Raw genomic sequence first — 19,262 nt, forward strand, 5'->3', positions numbered from 1 at the left:
CTGTGATACCAAAGGACACTAAATGAAAGAAGCATTGTTCAACACATTGTTACATTCAAAACCTATAATAATGAAACATAACTGTAAGTTATTGTAAAATATATCACTGGAGCAGCAACAGAGAAAAAAAAAGCATTGGCTCAAATCTCCTTTGAAAACCCATTTGCACAAACCGGTTATAGAGGTGATACCTCTTTCGAAAGAGCTTGTGTCTGGGCGCATTGGTGCAATGATTGGTCTTTAAGTAACCAAAGCGTGAAATCTAAACCAAAAGGTAACTGATGCCAAGCATCACACAGGTGCAACTGCAGAGTCTGGTTTCTGAAGGTTATTTCTCCAGTTGCTTGTTAAAGGATTTCACCATTATAACCAACCCTTATGTTATACATTACTCTTTGTTGTTTCATGTTTGTGTGTTTGTCATGCTCAGTTACGGACCCGCTTAATTTGAAGAGGCTGTAAAGTATCAATTTATCTGCCACTTATTTTCATTTAAATACACTGGGCTTGGATTTCTATGGGGACTCTCCTAAAACAATAGGAGAAGATTTGCAGGAATTCTGGAGAAATGAGATGAATGTTCATGAAGCTTTTCCAGTATTTCTGGAAATCCTCTGTTGTTACAGCAGACAAACAGGGAATCATACAGCACAGAAGGAGACCATTTGGACCATCCTGCTCTTTGAAAGAGTTTACCAATTAGTTCCACACTCCCACTATTTCCCATAGCCCTGCAATTCTTTTCCCTTCAAGTGTTCATCCAATACCTCTTTGAAAGTCACTAATGAATCTCCTTCCAATGCCCTTTTAGGCAGAAAAGGCATCCCAGATTATAATGGTTAAAATAATTCTCCTCATCTCCATTCTGGTTCCTAAGACAATTATCTTAAATCTTTGTCTCCTAGTTATCAGCCCTCCCTAGGCACTCTATCAAAACTTCTCATAAAAAGGAGAACTCTCCACAGAGATTCAACCCCAAGGTGCTAAGCGGAATATGGTTATTTGCCTGACAGTAGCAGGTTCTCAGCAATTTAATTTCCCTAATGATGTGGGAGAGATCCCATTCATTTCAATGAAGTTATCTATTTAGTTGTGTAACATTCACCAGTGCTGGCATAATGCAGTTATAAACAGGGAGGTACTGCACTTGCAAACAATTAGATGGTCTGAGTTGCTTAGTAATGTTATTGTTTTTGAAATTATATTCTTAATGCTAAAAAATTCTAATTAACTAACAATCCAAGTGAGGCAATGCAAGCGACGCAACCAATTGGGAATTTACCCGATAAGTCAACATAATGGCAACTTTGAATTAAGAACAGTGGACTCTACTTGTGGTTTGGACTATGTGATTTTGGTATCCAAATGAGTTGAGAGAATCTGAGCCAGGAATGAGAAATTGGGAGTTATAATCCCAAAATGCACAGAAAAAAAATTAATGTTTGAAATTAAGGTTTCCATCCTTAACCCTCCAGGTCCAGGAATTGCTGTAGTTGGAAGCTGGAGTGCACCTCAGGTCAATTCCAGATTCCGGGATTTCAAAGTCAGGAGAAATAGGATGTCCATTTTGCTTCACCAGCGAGAAACTGGGTATCTGGATCTGCCAATAATGAAAGAGTCAGACATTAGTGCTTTCAATCCACAATCAAATCTTATTAATTAAACTTCATCCTAAAAATCTGGATTATATTTTCCTGTATAAACATTTAAATAATTTGCTAACTGTCATTGTATGTCTTCGAGACATAGGAACATGAATAGGCTATTTTGTCTCTATAGCCTGTTCCACCATTCAGTGAGATCAAGGTTGATTTGCAATCTAATTCCATCTATCTGCCTTTTTCCTATATCCCTTAATAAATTTGGTTAACAAAAATCTTTCAATCTCAGTTTTAAAACTGACAATTGACTTAGCATCTACTGCCATTTTGAGAAGAGTCCGAAGCTTCTACCAGCCTTTGCATTTATAAGTATTTCTTAATTTCACTCCACAAAGATGTGGCTTTAGTTTTTAGGTTAGACCTAGACTCCCAACTAGCAGAAATAGTTCCTTGCTATCTACCTTATCAGCTCCCCTTCCTATCTTGAAAACTTTGATCCAATTAGCCCTTAATTTTCTAAATTCCAGAGAACACCAACGTGTCAGATATAGGCAGTGTAGGCTGTGTGAGCTCTCCCTCAAAAAAAATCATGATCACTTACCAGATTACTGATTCCTGTGGCCACCTGGCCAACTGTAGCCCTTCGCTTATCATGTACAATCAAACACTCTCCACTGAATGTGTGAATTCTGGCCTCAACCCCTGAAATAAAAATCGCTGCATTTAGTCACAAAGAACATTGGAACTCAGTTTCAGCTGCCTTAACAAATTGTAGTCAAGCCTCCAAAAAAATTTAAATGCTGCTTTGCCATGTCAATATATAAGAGGATTAAATTTTAACATTTTTGCACTTATGGCTCCTCCAGATCTCGTAGCCTGAGCTTCTGACAGGTGCAGAACAAGGGAGAAAGGGTTTCTGGCCCTCCCACTTTAGTTTCCTTTCAGACCCATGGAATGGAGTCACTCATCCTGAGGACTACTCTAAAAATACTCTAAAATGTCATCATTAAGCTGTGCCCCTGGGACCACCTAAGCTTTGAAGGGGCCAGACAGGAAGGCAATGGAGGCTTAGAAGATTAGTCCTACCTTCTTTTGCAGCCTCCCTCCCTATGAAACTTCAGCCATGTAGCCCATTTTCTAGTGGAAGCTGGAAGGCCCAGAGACCAGGGCCCGGTTCCACAGCTGTGCCGACATTCCTACCCCATTTCCCAGTACAGGCATACTTTGGGAATGTGACTAGGCCATGTAAATGAGAATGGTACCAATTATTAGCATAAGAATTCCTGTAATCTCTTCCGCCAGTACAATTAATACAACATAAGGACTCTAGAATTTAGGCCAGCATTTTCTGGTCCCACGAGGCAGCCAAAAGTCCATTGACTTTCCGATCCCTCCCCTCCTAGCCTTAGTCTTTTTTTAAGCACTGAACATCATTGGGTTAATCTTAACGTCTTGTGGGCATCTTTAGAGACACATCAAATTGTCTGGCTGTATGTTTTAAGACAATGCATCTCAAAATTAGTCTATGTTTATCAACCTGTTTCTGTTAAATTTACTTCTTACTAAATCTGACTTTATTTTCAAGATCACAGGCCCAGAATGGGTTACTGCCTTTGACTATCACACAGTGTGTGTGACTGTACATAGTCGAAAGTTACCTTGCAAGAAACAATTCAGCAAGCTTTCCAGAATCAAATAATGTAATTGTTATCAGAGTTTATTTTGCTGATGATATCAGGGAATATTCAATCCTTCTTTTTATTAATATCCAATATAAAAGAGTATATGAATTTTGAACATTCAACTCTACCATCCTACCTGTAAGGTTATTCCAAATGTTTATCACTGGACATTTTTCTAATAGTCTTAAATTATCTTCACTCATTTAAACCTCTGTTTTTTTATTCTATTGGCCTGGCTTATTATGAAGTGATATCCTGGGTTCATCTATCTGTGTTATTTAATACTTTATGAAGGTGAAATTAGTCTGGACAACAGTGTAAACTGTGATAGCGAACTAGCTACTATTTTACACTTTACCCAATTATTTTCTCAGTTGCAGCCAAGAGTAAAGAAAATCAAGCCAGATGTAAAACAGCTGGTTCGTGATTCACCATATTGCACTTCTGCCCAAGACCAATTTCACCTCCTGTGTATTTTGAGGAGGACTGTCCCACCCTCTTTTACATGGTTCCCTCAAGATTCAGATAAAACTGATCAGCCCACATCCACGATTTATGTCATCTAAACATCAATTCAAGTTACAGCTTGACAATACTGTGGTAGGCCTCCACTTGTTGTCAATACTGTTTTCAAATGGGACTTCTTACTAGGCCAAGTGTTTATTTTACCATTGAAGAGGCTTGGCATGTCCTGCTGGTGATCTAGTCGTTGACTGAGGCTAAAGCTGGCACTAAGTCCATCAGTCTGACTGTTCCATGACATTGAGTGAATTCCAGAACTGTAGTTACCACTTAGGCTGGGCATTCCTTTCTGAGAATCCTGAAAAAAGACAGTACATTCCAGGTTAAATGTCAGATGCAGCATTGCAATTTATTGGTGTGAAACAACACTGCAGTGAAAGAAGTTAAAAAAAAGTCTTTGTTGTGAGCTACTTAGCTCACTATAGTTCAGTCATGGTATATAGTTAAGAAAAAAATACACATTCTTTATTATCAACCCTTCAAAAGTCCTGCTTCTGTACCTAAATTAGCAAAAATAGGCAGGGATTGGTGACAGTAATGCTGAAGAATTGCTACGCAATGAAGTGTCAGGTACAGTCATGCAGACTGGTGGGATTTTGTAGGTAGCACCTTCCAATACTACATTCTTAGCCATCACAGATTATCACATTTATCCATCTATATTGCATAATGTATTAAAAAATGTTCACACTTTTCATTGTAATCTTTTGAGCTAACTTTTCTCATTATAAATTCCTATGCCCATATTTATAATAGCAACTGCCAATGTAAACTTGCTATGTTGTAATGAACCCCTCCCATCACTACTGGCACTGTCTTGTCTCAGTTTGGTGTCTTGTCTTCTCAACCTGTATTACAAGAGGAATTCCTGTGTTCTGACCAACTTCTCTACTTCCCAAGCTGCTACTCATTTCACTCTAAAGAACATAAAATCAAAATATATGTAAGAAAGGATGGATATTAAGATGCCTAATAAGGAACTAGTGGGCTTGGATTGGTTGTCTATTTCGCAACCCACCCATTTAATTTACATTGGGTGGCTAATCTGCTACAATCAATTTCCCACTCGGCAGATTGGGTTAAAATTTCTCCCCTGATCTTCACTTCCCCTTGTGCAACATCATGTGAGATTAACCATTTTTTTTTTAAAATTACACTGGAAAATGACATATTGTATTCTGGCTTGTTGCCCTTGACAAAAAAATTTAGTGAGTGATAATGTCTTAGCTTTGCGCAGCATAGCAATGGGCTAGTTATACCTTGTCATAGTCTTCCATTATACTGTATGCGTCACTGCTTAACACGTCTAATATGTGGTCCTCCAACTTTTCTGGGAACACTTGAGATAAGTTGTAAAGTAGAAATTCTGAAACATCAAGTCAAAAGATTGTGAGGAAAAATATATTCAAGATGCCAAATCAGAGTTTCAACTGCAAGCTACATTCAGGCTAAATAGATCACAGCGTTTGTGTGCAAGCAACAGTGACAACACTATGTTAGTGAACTGAATAATGATTACTACAAATAAGAAAATACTGATAGAAAACAGTGTGCTTGCAATTAAGCAGCAAAAGGCACCTCAATTCTACTGTCTTCTATATTCTTCATTCATTTTTTAAAAAAAAGACTTGCATTTATATAGCATTTTTCAGCAAAGCATTTTGTGGCCAATCGAATATTTTTGAAGTTTAGTCACTGTTGCTCTCAGACTCCTTTCCTCCACACTGGCAGGTGACCAATCCACAGGCTTCTGCCAGTGCCATGCTGTAACTTGGCACGAGACAGTGCACTGCAAGTTCTCCAATTCTGCCGCTCAAAGTTTCTACACTTTATTCTACATCTTTTCTTGTCACTGAGACGAGGAATTCAGCTTGGGGGGGGAATCGTAAGTGGAGACCCACTTCATAGGCTGCACCAGTGAAACACCAGTGACCTGTTCATCAAGGTGAGTATTCTTATGGTGGGTACTGTCCACTAGGAATGGACATTCTTGCAATGAAATTTGCCAGAAATATTCCAAAGGGGTTTTACTCTAACAGTACTGTACACTCAAAATGACAGACCCTGTACCATACAACGTAAAAAGTCAAAAGAATTTATCATTTTAGTTATTCCAAAAACAATTCAATATGTGGGATCTTGACGAAAGAAACATTTTCTCGTCATTATTTCAGAAGGCAGAAAGCAGTATGCGTTACCTTTCTGCAGTTTCCCATATTCCTCCAAGAGTTTCTTGTCTGCTTCAGTGTTCTGGAGGGAAGACAATGACAACAGTGGTGAAGGAGTGGACAGATCGTCCTCATCACTCAAAGACTCTGCCATTTCTTCAGGGAACTGAATCTCCTTATCTTGCAGAAGCAGCTGGCTAAAGTTACAAGCCAGTCTAATTAAGTTCTTTGGCCGTGGCCTTCTTCGACAGGCCTGTGATGAACTTTTCTTGGTCAGCGTTTCCACTGAGCCCATTTTGAGTGGGCCTCCCTTCAGGTAACGGGATCTGTGCTTGTTTGAGTCTAGGGCAGTTGGCACTGGCTCCGATCCTGGAGGAGGCCGGCCTTTCATCGGACAGTGCCCAACATTCTGATCCGTCGACACAGGGTTCACTGGACTATTACAGTTGCCATCATCTGACTTAGCAGCACAAGTCACTTTCTGAACATTAGTCTGACAACTAGTCATAGCTCCTGCAATACAAACAAAGGGAAAATTGAATATCAAAGTTTGCAAAACAAACTAATATTACACACTTACAGCCCCAGTGCCCCTGCCTTAACTGGGACACCACAAGCCCCACCCATTTTTAGATTAATCCTGTTTATCACACCATTGTCTGGACATCACAATGAAAAGGACATCTCTACATATAACCAGGAGATGTATGAAAGTTGCATTAGCTGAATCACCCTTAGATTTCCCTCTCTTTCTAGGAGAATGTGTTTACCTTCACTGAGTAATTACCCTCAATGGTTCGGGGGTCCAGATTAGGGAGCAAAAGCTCAAAGTCTGGTGATGGTTAGCTAATATTCAAAAATCCAAGCTTCTATTCTACATAGTTTCATTTAACAATATGACAAGTTTTTAATGGAAGTACTGAGCAGATGGGTGATGGGTTTACAAAAACTCCCTTATTTAAAATTCATACCTAATTGGAAATAGAGACACTGCAGGTGACATATTTGTACTGCAAAAATAACCTATGAGTTATCTGGCTGATGAACTTCATCTGGTCAATGGCCACGAGGGGACTGATCCCCAGTGATGTTTATGCCAACTGGTGACCCGCAGTGATGCAACGCTAGATGTATTGTATACAAATTGCACTGCAGGATGGAGATAAATTATTGTATTATTGAGGCAAAGTAAGAGTTTTTACAGTGCCCTCACTTTAAAGGGAAAAATATTTATCAATTTATCATGGAGGAGGGCGCAGTTCTAATATAAGGGGTATCCCAAGGCAGAGTTGAGGAGAAATGTCTCCTCTCAGAGGGTTGTTAGTCATGGGAATTCTCTTCTGCAGAGAGCAGTGGAGGCTGGGTCATTGAATATAATCAAGGCTGAGCTAGACAGATTTCCGATCTACAAGGGAGTCAGGGGTTATGGGTGGCAGGCAGGAAAGTAGAGTTAAGGCCACATTCAGATCAGCCACGATTTTCTTGAATGGCAGAACAGGATCGAAGGTCCAAATGGCCTATTCCTGCTCCTATTTCTTATGATTCATATGAAATGTCTGCAGATTTTTGAATGCTCATCACGATGACGGATATTAGTGCTCGAGTATGAGATAGGGGTAAAAATAACTCTACGTTTAACCAACAATGAACCTTAACCCCAGCCTCAGACTGACATTTCTTACTGTACTTGTGCAACAGTATCAGATTTCGCACCCATGTTTCTCATGGTCACTGGAAGTGAGATTGCCAATTCAGTGCTCACCAATAGGCAGCTCAGAGCTGCAGGCTTGAGCCAATGAGAAACTCAGCTGAGACTTTTCAAACTCACTCGCTTAGGAAGTTTACTGACAACAAGAGGAGGAGATTTTCATCCCATTAGCCAGGATCAGGCTCAAACCCAGACATTGACAACTGCTGGTAGAAAGTGCTGTGCATTTTTGGCAGCAATTAAGGATTTTACTGTTTCTTTTGCCTTCCCCAAGCACTATTTGGACACAAGCGTATTCAGCTACAATAAAGGAGGCAGTTCAATAGGCCTCAATCTCTACTTACGTTGTCGCAGTATAGCTAGTGCTCTGTTCACTTCTGCACGAAGTTCAGATACAGTAGCTCTGTGTTTTGGATCCTTCACCAAACCAGCCCTGATCACATTAGCTGTGTGTAGACAGCATGTGGGCGGGATTTCATCCACTGGGGGATCTTCTGTCACAATCTGTTGGGAGACACACCAGGAAATCAGTGGCAATGTGTTAGCGCACTATGACCTCAATAAAATTGTTTACTTACAATGAACAAAACAATTTAACAAAAGCTAGGTTCCTCAGAGGATGACCAACATTCACAAAGTCTATTGTGCCTCAAGGTCTTGTTGTTTAGAATATTATTTGATGTGATGGGAAATACCCACATGGCCTGAATCACTGTTTTCCATGGCTATATGGAATGAATCCAGTTTCAGTGCCAGAGAGTGGGAAAGGGGGGCGGGGGGGGGAGAAGCTTTGGGAGTTTGGTGGTCCTGACCTATTCCTCCAGCTTGCTGCTGTACTACAATGAACAATGGCTCAGTTTGATCTGGACTTTAATCTCTCTTGTGTTGAAAAAAAAATAGGTCTTCACTTAGCATTTCTTCGCCCAAGTCTGGGGTCTCAACCCAGTTCACAGTTCAAGCTTTCATAAGGGTCAGGACAGATGCTTCAATGAATGTAGCATAATGCATCCTCAATCCATTGTACTCATCAGTTACTGCAAAGGTATAACATTGCCACTGCACGATTTTAAACAAACTCACCTTAAGGAGCAGCTGATTCGTTGGTATATTTTTCCAGGGATGGTGGCCAGTTAACATGTGCAACATCATACAAGCAACACTCCAGCTATCTGTATTAACACCAAATTCACGGCCTGCAACTATCTCTGGAGCCATGTGTGTCACTGTACCTAGGCAGTCACTGCCTATAAGGAGAGGGGGGAAATAAAAAAACATCTTATTCGGTAACAATTCCATTGGAAACATGCTTGAAAAACATAAAAGTGGGCAGTGCCCAGTCAGTGCAGAAGGATTTATTGGTTGCATACCACACCTTGGGATAAAATGGACACAACTCTAACTGACTTAATCAAGCTGCTTGCTGATGAAGTATGTGGCTGCTCTCAACTAAGCCTTAGTAAGAGTCTGCGCTCAACTGAATCTACCTAATGGTGCAGTATGAGTTTCAGAAGGAGTGTCCCCCTAACAATAACCCTTGCACAAAATACAGCCACGTTACTCATAATTCAACATTGGTACCCTTTGCAGAGCCGCTGCCCCTGAAGCCTGGTGCTCCAAAGACATTCTGCTCCGGACTTTCCCATCATCGGGTCACCAGCTGGAATCAGTTAACAAGCAAGCACATGGTTACCAAGTTTGTGGCCCATGATAAAATGTTAGTGACTGTGTTTAACCCCAGCCCTGACCCTATCTCCCATGATGGGGATATCTTTTCCAAGCTAAGTTTTTGTAAAGAACTATCCTAACATGCTAAGCATGTCTGTATAATTAACTCTTACCCTGTGATGTGCTCTTTCCCGCTGATGTTAACTGTGTGGAATGTCCAAAGTCACAGAGATAAACCTCCAAGCCTCTCTGTGATATCAGCACATTGTCCGCTGAGAAAAGTATAATACAGAGTTGGTTAATATTGGGTAGAACCTTTTCAGGTCAGCATTTAACTTGCATTGTCTGGTCTAAAAGTAAAGCTTGCTTTCAGCTTTTAAAATGTACAATTACATCAAAGGGATTAGAGTAATAAAGATAGTTTTATGAAGAGACTGAATTTGCACACCAGCCAATGACACACAAAAGCATATCTCCTGATGGAAACCTGAATCAATACTAATGAAGGGAATTGAATATGAAGTACTGGTCAGGCACAGCCTTACCTTTAACATCTCCATGCACAATTCCAAGGGAGTGTAGATGCTCTAGTGCCTCCAGTACGTGGCTCGTGTAATGCAGAGTCAGAGCTTCAGGAAGAGGCCCTTTATTCACTATTAGTTGTGCAACTGATCCACCTAAAACGGGCAAAAAAAATCTCTTAAATGCTATTCCAGGATATGAAGAAAATATCTAAAATGCAATTTGCTACGTGTTGGTGACAGTGTGGGTCTGACACATCCAATGAGTTAATGCTACCAGCTGCTGCATTATCCAGGTATTGGACTGTGCCAACCTGCTGAGGTTTTCCCATTACCCTCAGTTCACCCCGGCCTTACCATGCTGAAATGTGAGCCCAAGAGCTGCTCACACACACTGGACTGTGGATATTATTCATTACAGAATGGATCCAGTCAGAATAAAATCTAGTTTTATAAAACTTAAGCTTGACAGCCTCTAACCACCAAGTGCCAGTTTCTAATAAAAGAAAAAATACCGTGAATGCTGGAGACCTGAGATAAAAACTAAAAGTGCTGAGTTTTTCCAGAATTTTTTGTTTTTCAGTGTTAATTTATCTTGTTTTCCCTCCAACTCTTTTTGACCTTGGTGGCATCCTGTATAAAGTCCTTCTACAAGAACTTGCATTTTTGTCGTGTCTTTAACATGCTAAACTGTCCAGAGGAGTTCCCTGAAGTGTATACAGCTAAATGGAAACAGACACCAAACCAAAGGTGACAAGATCAGGGCACAGGGTCAAAAGTTTGGTCAAAGAGGTAGGTTTTGAGGAGCTTCTAAATGAAGGAAAGAGATGTGAATAGTTTCACAATAAAAAAAAGATGTAATTTAAGAATAATGGTTGTTGCAATGTTGAAATTATGTCAGTTAGTAAAACCTTATTGTCTTATCAAATTTCAAAATATTGCCCCAGTCATTCAAGGTAGACATTTAATCTACTTTATGACTACTTGAATCCAATAATGAGCTTGTTAAAATTGGATGCTGGATGAAGCTGTATCTTCACAATGTGAGAGGGAGGTGCACTTATACCAAGGTTTGCATCTCACCTTGAATCAGCTGCATAAAGAGGGTGATCATCTCCCCTTCCCGTATTCCCCCATACAGTGGAACAATTCGTGGGGAGTTCAACCTGCTCCAGGTCAACAACTCCTGTGGTTGGAAATTACTCACATGAATCTGGAAAAGGAGACCAGTTTTAATGGACGATGCATTCTCAGACAGATTATTTGTATATGTTAAGTTTATACACCATTAGCCTGAAATCTAAGCCAGGATTCAGATCAAATAATGCTGCAAGTACTGTCCTGCAAATGAAGAGCTGCTGAGGGATTAACACTGTTTGGTTGCTAGTTTAATTATGATTTAAACAGGCAACACAAAAGTACATTAATGTTACAGACAGATGAAAAACTGTAAACAGGAAGAGTTGGAGGAGAATTACACTGGGCAAGAATGGTCTTGGTTTGCTAAATATCAGTTATTTTTCTAACTCCACAAGTTTCAGATTCTCAAAAGCTCCTGCATTTTGCCACAAACCTTTTTAAGGATTCAGCCACACAACCTTGTCAAAGGCTCCAATGGATATCGTGTGGCCTCCCCTTCCATTATAAATTTGATGACACCTTGTTGGGCTACAAATGCCTCATCCAATTAGCCACTTTTCATATGTAAGCTTTGACAGTGAGGGTTGGCAAGCTATTTAATTATGAAAGTCATCACAGCTGAACTTGCACATTTCTAAAAGGTATTGCAGCATCATGAGGAGGAGCAGGAACCCTGGCTAATTATCCTTTCCCTCACCTAGGGACATTTAGCAGAAGCACTCTGGCTAGGATTTACATAGCACAGACTGGAAATCGGATGGGGCTCTTTTGACCTACATGACTAAACTGCTCACCACATAAACTGATTGAGCTGGTCCCCATGTGAACTGATGAAGCTATGAGCATTGGATGAATGGTTACTTTCCATGCTGAATTCTAGTAAAATAGCATAGAAACCCAGGTAATACAGTTTGAGCTATTGAGTCAACTGCTGCCTAGATACTCTCCCAAACATAATACTTCCGGTTGTACAAACCTACCCTTTTAGCAGCACAGGTGAAATCAGTTGAGTGATCCTTTGCCATATACACTTCTCCAAAGGTTCCAACACCGAGATGAGTGGAGATGAGTGACCACTGCAGGTTTTCTTTGTACTCATAGTCCACAGGCTTTAATTTCTGGGTAATGAAAGAGAAATCCATTTCATTGCAGCTCTGATTTATCAAAACACAATGTCAGCCAGAGAAAGCTGACCATGTTTATTGCTAGTTCACCCCTTCCCTTACTCTCTTCTCAGAGGCTAAGAGCTTACCAGCTGAGTCAAGTGTTAGCTTGTGAGTTGAACAGTTTATGCCTTTGGTTCATAAGTTTGTAAATTGAATCCCCACTCCAGGACTTGGGCACATAACCCAACCTGACATTCCAACATAGTACTGAGAAATTGTCAGAGGTATCATCTTTAGGATGAGACACTAAACTGAAGCTCCATTTGTTCGGATGGGCATAAACACATCCCATGGATCTTTACTGAACCTGAGTAGGGATCTTGCAAGGTGTCCTGACTTATATTTATCCTCAACCAATGCCACCAAAATAAATTAACTGGTCATTCATTTGACAGCTGGTTGTCAAATCTAGTATGCAAATTGGCTACCACGTTTAACTACAATTCAAAAAAAAAACAAACTAGCTACAAAGCAGTTTGGGGCCTCCAGAGGATGTGAAAGGTGTCATAAAATCCAAGTCTATTTTGCTTCTTTTAGGTCTTCTGAACACCACAATCCAGCCAGAACCCAAGAGAAACAGCGAATAGCTTGCTCTTGCATCACAGCTAAAGCCACTTAATAACCAATGATTAGGAGGCAAGGAGATACTCAGGCTGACAAGTTCAGTTGGCTACTCCCTCAAATGGCTTAGTTGAGATACCACACCCTCCTAAACCAGAACGGAACAGGGATTTTCAAAGGGAGACTTTGATCTATTAAATTGCTCCAATCTCCCTCTCCTCAACCCAATTGAGACCTCAATAGATGTCTAACTGGAGCTGGTTAAGAACCGGAGCAAAACCTGCACAAAATCAGAGATTTGGTTTTCCCTATATGCCGATGCCTTAGTTGATGGCAATGAGTCAGACTAGAGTACCAGCATTATGGTAAACTACAGTGCAATTTAGCACCTTGTATGTATTGTATTACAAACCTCATGTTGAAGGATACCCTCATTGGTTTCTGGCAGCTTTTCCCTCTGTTTCCACCCTTCCGAGTATTTTTTCCACTGTAGTGCATGATCGCTCAAGAGCTTTAAATTGTCAGAGATAACATGGTCCTTCCTACAATCAGTGTGCAAGGCAGAGAACTGTGGTGGAGAAGTCTCTTCTGCACTTATCGAATCGGGAATACGTATCCCAGTGTCTCCTCCCTCATCATTGATGTACAGCATAGCTGCATTATTTTTCAAATAAAGTTCCTGTTTTTTGAGGCAGGTGAGTGTCTCAGCTGGGTCCTGGTTCAATTCAGGCTGTGGCACTTTGTCCGTGTTTAACTTCCACTCTAAATTCTTTGCCAATTTTGGATAGGCCATATCATGCACAAGGCCACCATTTTTCATGGACGGTGAGGGTATGGGCCTGACGTTGGACTTCTTCACCCTGTTCTCCAAGTGCTTGATATTGAAGTACATATTCTCAATCTTCTCATCTTCCCGGAAGCGATTCTGCAGTCCCAATCCACGGAAGGCATGGGAGTCTCTCCCGGCTGTGCTAAGGTGGGCCTGTTCGAGCTCACAACGGCTGCTGCTGCCGCTGTTGGTGGAGCTGCTGCAAAAATCGGACGTGCTGTTTTCAGCATCGTCTTCCTGCAAATGAAAATATTAAACTTCACTTATAGAAGGATCAAGATTCATTATAAACCTGCGGGAGAGTCACACAGCTCAGGGTGGAATTAGCAGAGGCCTCTCCTATGTCAAGCTCGTTTTACAAAACGGTAGGCCATAGTTGTAGCCTTGGAATAAATGAGACAAAAGAAGGGTGAAAGTCTATTTTAAAATAGGCCAGAAATTAGATGCTTTCAGAGGGTTGGTGTTGCCAACCTTCCAGGGCTGTCCTGGAGTCTCCAGGAATTAAAGATAAATTTCCCAGCATGGGTGCCTCACTGCTGCAAGCAACCCCTGATAGGGGTATTTCAAAAACTTTTTTTTTTCTATTTTCTTTGAACATTTTGGCTAATTATTCGTGCAACAAGAGTCTGTCCACTCTTCTGGACAGCACAAGAGCGACAAGTAAAGTAACATTTTCAACCCAAAACGTTAACTCTCTGTTTTTCTCTCTCCACAGATGCTGCCTGACCTGCTGAGTATTTCCAATATTTTCTGTTTGAATGAAACGACAAATTGGAACCCAAGCTCATTTTGTCAATCTGCAATCGCGGCTCAAAAAGGATAATTGAGGGTCTGTCTGAAACTGCAGCATAAAGTGAGGATTAGAGAAAGGGTGCCACATACTTGTACTGGTATTGGAGGGCAGCTCTCCTGCTCAGGGGTTTTTGATCGTTTTTGCAGAGCTTTGGTCCTGCCTTTGACCTTATGTTTGGATTTCCTCTTCCCATGCTTCCTCCTGGGGCGTTTATTGTGTTCTCGGCCCTGCTGCAGGCGAGGCAGTTGCCCTTCAACCACCTTTGCCACATTGTTTGGAACACTTTCCAAGTTCAGCCTTTCTGCGTGGTTGCTGAGGAAACAAAAATATCTGGGTCAAAGAAATAATTACAGGCATGATTATTATTGTGATTTTTCTCCCAGAATTCATTTTTAATTTGCTCTACAGTACAGCCCCACAAACTTAAAGCTGCAACTTTCCCAATCTAATACTGCTTATGTTTTCACACAAGTTTTTAAACATAATTTTGTTATTTGGACAAGTTTCATAAATTGGCTTGCATTCTCAAGTTTGAAAGATGAGCAGTGATCTAACTGAGGTATTTAAAATGACAAAATAACTTGATAAGTTAGTTACAGAGAAACTACTTCATTGGATGGGGAAATCCAGAACAAGGGGAATTAGAACTAAGCCATTCAGAAATGAAATCCAGAAGCACCATTTTATACAAAGTAGTGGAAATCTGGAATACTCTCTCCCAACTCTCCCCACACTCTCTCCCTGAGATGCTGGGGTCAACTGGAGCTTCCAAGACTGAGACTGATAGATTTTTGCGAGGCAAAGGTACAAATGGATACCATTCAAAAAGCGCGTGGATGCATTTGAAGCAATGATCTGATCGAATGGTGAAACAGGCTCGAGGAGCTGAAAGGCCCACTCTTGTACCTATGTTCCTTCCCAGCCTCCGTTACAAGGCTCTTTTCTCAACCTTCTACCCTCCAATAACTCACTGGTCTTATAACATGTGTTACTTTCTGAATTTCTCTTTCACTGTTACCAGACTAATCCCTCATTAGTCGTGTGTCCCTGAGCCAATGTGATATCCCATGACACTAGCTTTTATCCTGTTCCAGGCCAGCCCTCCTCCTTTAATTCAGGAACAATTGTATTGCTAATGCACTTAGTTGCAGAATATTTGAAAGTTCCTTACCTGTAACTGTTGGGTGTTGCTATAAACTGCGGCTTCTCACAACTGGGAATGAGCTTCTGGTTCCCCACACCTATAGAGACCAATAACTTGTTACACTTTGCACAAAAGGCACCCTGCAGCCAGTAGCAATATGGAGTGCCATACTAGTCCAAACAGAGGCAGGTGCCCAAACTAAGTTACGAAAATCATGCTGTGCAGGCATCAACTTCATTTTGATTTTTTTGGGAAGAGAAAGGGAAGCAATTCCTGAGCTGGTGACATTTAACTCACTGGCAATCTAGGGGATGATAAGTCCTCAATGACCAAAATACCTGGTGGTCAAAGGAGCGAGCAGTCTGTAATTTGTACGTGTCAGATAAATTTCTGGGCTTATATTTCCAATTCCCTTGTCAACTTTTTTTTTGGTTATTCAGGAAGTTTTTGTTCCTATATTCTTTTAAAAATGACTTTGGTTTTGCATTGAGATAATTCAACAACACAAAACCGGAATGAATCTGAATGCTTCCTCTATAACACAGTGTTTCTGTCATAAAGGGAAGCAGTGGGTGATGCCCTTTAACATCAACAGCCCACTCATCAGTTGGTGCTGTTGACATAATGACAATGATAGGTTTGGATTAGTTTCCATTTCTGTTTCAGAGTGGGTTCCTACTGTTAAACAGTTAACAATCTTTAACCTTTTGGAAAGAAGCAAAATCGTTCATGAACAAAGGCACATCTGTTGACATTTTTAGTATCTGGCATCAAAGGGCATCATTGCAGCAGAATGAAAGAATGCTGACCTGTCACACCAGTGACTTCAGTAGACTTCCAACAACCCTCTGCTCAGTGACTGTTGTAACTTAAGCCCAACACAATACTACAATAGGACTCTCTCTTTACCTGTCGCTTGTGCAATGTATGAATATTTGCTTCCATTTTCATCAGTTTCTTGTTTTGCCGTTCCCTCGGTTAAAACTTTCTCTGGGAGGCACAGCTTTGTACAGCGTTTGTATTCACTGATCTCGGACCTCTTGGTCTCCATCTGGCTAATCGGGAGTTCTTGTTGGTCCCTGATGTCTGACTCAGCTGTGTGTCGAGATGAGCGTTTGACTGCCATGTCTTTGATTTTACCTAGAATGCAGGCAAAAAAAAATGGACCTTACAAAGGGAAAATAAGACAAGTAGGAGTTCACTATGACCTCTTGGCCACTCAAAATAACCGTCCAGGTAATACCTTATAGTCTTAGGATATGGGGTGGAATCTTCTGCCCCTACAGGAGGCAAAAGAGGCAGCGGGAGGGCCTGAAAATTAGGCGGATTGACATCGGGACCAATAGCCAACACTTTCCCAACTCCACTGGTAGTAAGTTTTGGACAGGAAGACTCATGCTTGACCTTCCCTCCCTGCCTGCGCTGGGCACCCTTAAGTGGTCAGTTAACTGAAGGGCCCCTTCCTGCCTCCATTTGTAATGTTCGTAGCTCCAGGCAGGCCTACCACCATGCGGCCTGCATGACTGGTTAAACTGTGTGGGCTGCATGTCAGCTGAGATGGGGGGTGGGTGGTCCCTCGATCAACACTAATCTCTGCATGATCATGGGCATGGTGGTGGCCACTGACAGCCACCCTCACTGCCCTTGCTGCTGACCATAAGTGGCCCCCTCTCCCCACCCCACGAGACCTCCCAGCCCCACTTACCTTTTTCCTGGTCGCTCCTTAGTCCTGGGACTCTGGGGGCAGTGGGGGGGGGTGGGGGGGTTGCTGTTGTGTTGTTCTAACCACAGCCACGGCCTCCTCTGTGGCGCCGCTAAGCACAAGGGCTGCTGGTCTCTGATCAGCCAGCAGCTCTAGACAGGCGGGGCACTGTACCCCAGGTTCCTCAGCTGGGAGGAAGGCCCGGCGCTGTCCTCTTAAGTGCCTGATGGACTGAAGACACGACGGGTCTTTTTCCTAAGAGTCAGCATGGGTGCCTCACTGCTTTTTCAGGCAGCACGTGAGACACCCACCAGAAACAGAAGATTCCGCCAACAGAGTCATACAACACAGGAGTTCATTTGGCCCATCATGTCCATGCTAGTTCTTTGAAGGAGCTATCCAATAAATTCCACTCCCCCACTCTTACCCCATAGTCCTGAAATTTTTTCTCCATCAAACATACTTCAAATTCTCTTTTGAAAGTTATGACCATATCTATTCCCGCCATCCTTTCCACCAATGTATTCCAGATCATAACAACTGTTTCTCCTTACACACACCAATCTAACCCCCTCATAATTTTGAACACCTTAGTTATACCCCTCTTTAGCCTCTCTGCTTAAAGGAGAACAATCCCAGTTTCTCTAATTTCTCCAAATAACTGATGTTTTTGATTGTAAAATAATGATACAAAAATGTGAACAGATAGCGTGAGGAGTATGTATTTGAGAGATCTACTCTCTGCAGACAGTTATTTGACTTGGTTGTGACAGTTGCCATCATGGATCTACTGCAAAGCCAGGCCCCAGTACAGAGTGGACAAGTCTGGCTACAATTCTATACCATTCCGTTTGATAACACAAAAACAATACACTTAAAAAAAAATACAACTTTTTTTGTGACCTCCCTAAGTGCTCCACAGCAAATTAAGTATTTTTGAAGTGTAATCGCCATTATAATGTAGGAAACACATTTGCACACAAGATCCCACAAACAACAATGTACTAATGACTAGAGAATCTGCTTTTTAATGGCATCGATTGAAGGATAAATATTGGCCAAGGCACTGGGAAGAATGCCCATGCTCTTCTTCAAATAGTCACATGGGATCCCTTACATTTACCTGAGAAGGAAGACTGGGGCTTCAGTTTAACATCGCAAGTGAACGACAACACCTCCAACAGTGTGAAGCTCCCTTGGTGCTATACTGGAGTGTCAGGCTATATTAAGCACTCAAGTCTCTGCAGTGGAACTCAAACAGCCCCCTTAAAGTTGTGAACAGAATTTTGATGGCGCCAAGGTCTCATCCACCGGTGCCACGTGGGATACATGGTACCACACTGATTCATTTAAGGAAGTGCTAGATAAGTGAATGAGGGAGAAAGGAATGGAAGGTATGTTGAGATGAAATAAATAGAGTAAGAAGATGACTGTGTGGAGCATAAGCATCAGCATAGACTGGTTAGGCATAATGCCTCTTTCTATGCTATGAACTCTATGTACTGTAAAAGCAATACCTGCTTCCAATTTGTCTCTATAGCTGGGGTTACAACTATGGTTAACAGTGGAACTGGACAGGAACAATGGTCCCTCCCTCTACACCTGGCGGGTTCCATTGATGCGTATTTAGTGCTGAATTGAATGCAGCCCATCATGGCAGAAAACATGGCGCTGGGCCCATTTCATTCTGGGAGTGCCGGCATCTCAGCTTCCTGGCAGTGGAAAAGCCTCCCGCGCTTAAATTGGAGGCAGGAGCATCCCCCAGGAGAAATGCACTCGCTCATGGCAGGTTGTCAATGAGGCTTATTATTGATCCACTTGACACTAATTATCCCTGAGCCCACTGGAGTTTAGTGGTGGCTCAGGGATTACATGCGAGTGGCACAGCTTTCTCGTGTCTGCCAAAGACTACCTGGCAAACCAGGTCAGGTTTGCCTGTGGCCTTCTAATGAGGCAGGGGGAACAGCGGGGGTTCCGCTTTCAAAGACGCTTAGTGCCCGATGGAGGGAGTTGCAATTGGGCAGGAGGGCGGCTGCTGAAAGCCAACCACATGTCCTTGC

The 19,262-nt window shown here is 41.8% G+C and overlaps 1 protein-coding gene across 2 annotated transcripts in view; it reads right to left on the reverse strand.

The window, feature by feature from the left end:
- Positions 1 to 925: 925 nt before the first annotated feature.
- Positions 926 to 19,262, reverse strand: part of map3k14a (mitogen-activated protein kinase kinase kinase 14a) — a 46,587-nt gene continuing 28,250 nt past the window's right edge. For both annotated transcript variants that reach the window (XM_078529807.1, XM_078529809.1), the window contains exons 2-16: positions 16,410 to 16,640; positions 15,528 to 15,597; positions 14,446 to 14,668; positions 13,147 to 13,800; positions 11,988 to 12,125; positions 10,951 to 11,080; positions 9,892 to 10,023; positions 9,520 to 9,618; positions 8,762 to 8,925; positions 8,026 to 8,185; positions 6,004 to 6,486; positions 5,065 to 5,171; positions 3,953 to 4,103; positions 2,203 to 2,303; positions 926 to 1,600 (exon numbers count right to left, since the gene is read on the reverse strand). In XM_078529807.1, the coding sequence (XP_078385933.1) occupies positions 1,436 to 1,600; positions 2,203 to 2,303; positions 3,953 to 4,103; positions 5,065 to 5,171; positions 6,004 to 6,486; positions 8,026 to 8,185; positions 8,762 to 8,925; positions 9,520 to 9,618; positions 9,892 to 10,023; positions 10,951 to 11,080; positions 11,988 to 12,125; positions 13,147 to 13,800; positions 14,446 to 14,668; positions 15,528 to 15,597; positions 16,410 to 16,626 (2,994 nt within the window). In that variant the 5' untranslated portion in view covers positions 16,627 to 16,640 and the 3' untranslated portion in view covers positions 926 to 1,435. The remainder of the gene's footprint in view (positions 1,601 to 2,202; positions 2,304 to 3,952; positions 4,104 to 5,064; positions 5,172 to 6,003; positions 6,487 to 8,025; positions 8,186 to 8,761; positions 8,926 to 9,519; positions 9,619 to 9,891; positions 10,024 to 10,950; positions 11,081 to 11,987; positions 12,126 to 13,146; positions 13,801 to 14,445; positions 14,669 to 15,527; positions 15,598 to 16,409; positions 16,641 to 19,262) is intronic.

Source organism: Cetorhinus maximus, chromosome 25 (assembly GCF_964194155.1).
Source record: "Cetorhinus maximus chromosome 25, sCetMax3.hap1.1, whole genome shotgun sequence".
Lineage (NCBI taxonomy): Eukaryota > Metazoa > Chordata > Chondrichthyes > Lamniformes > Cetorhinidae > Cetorhinus > Cetorhinus maximus.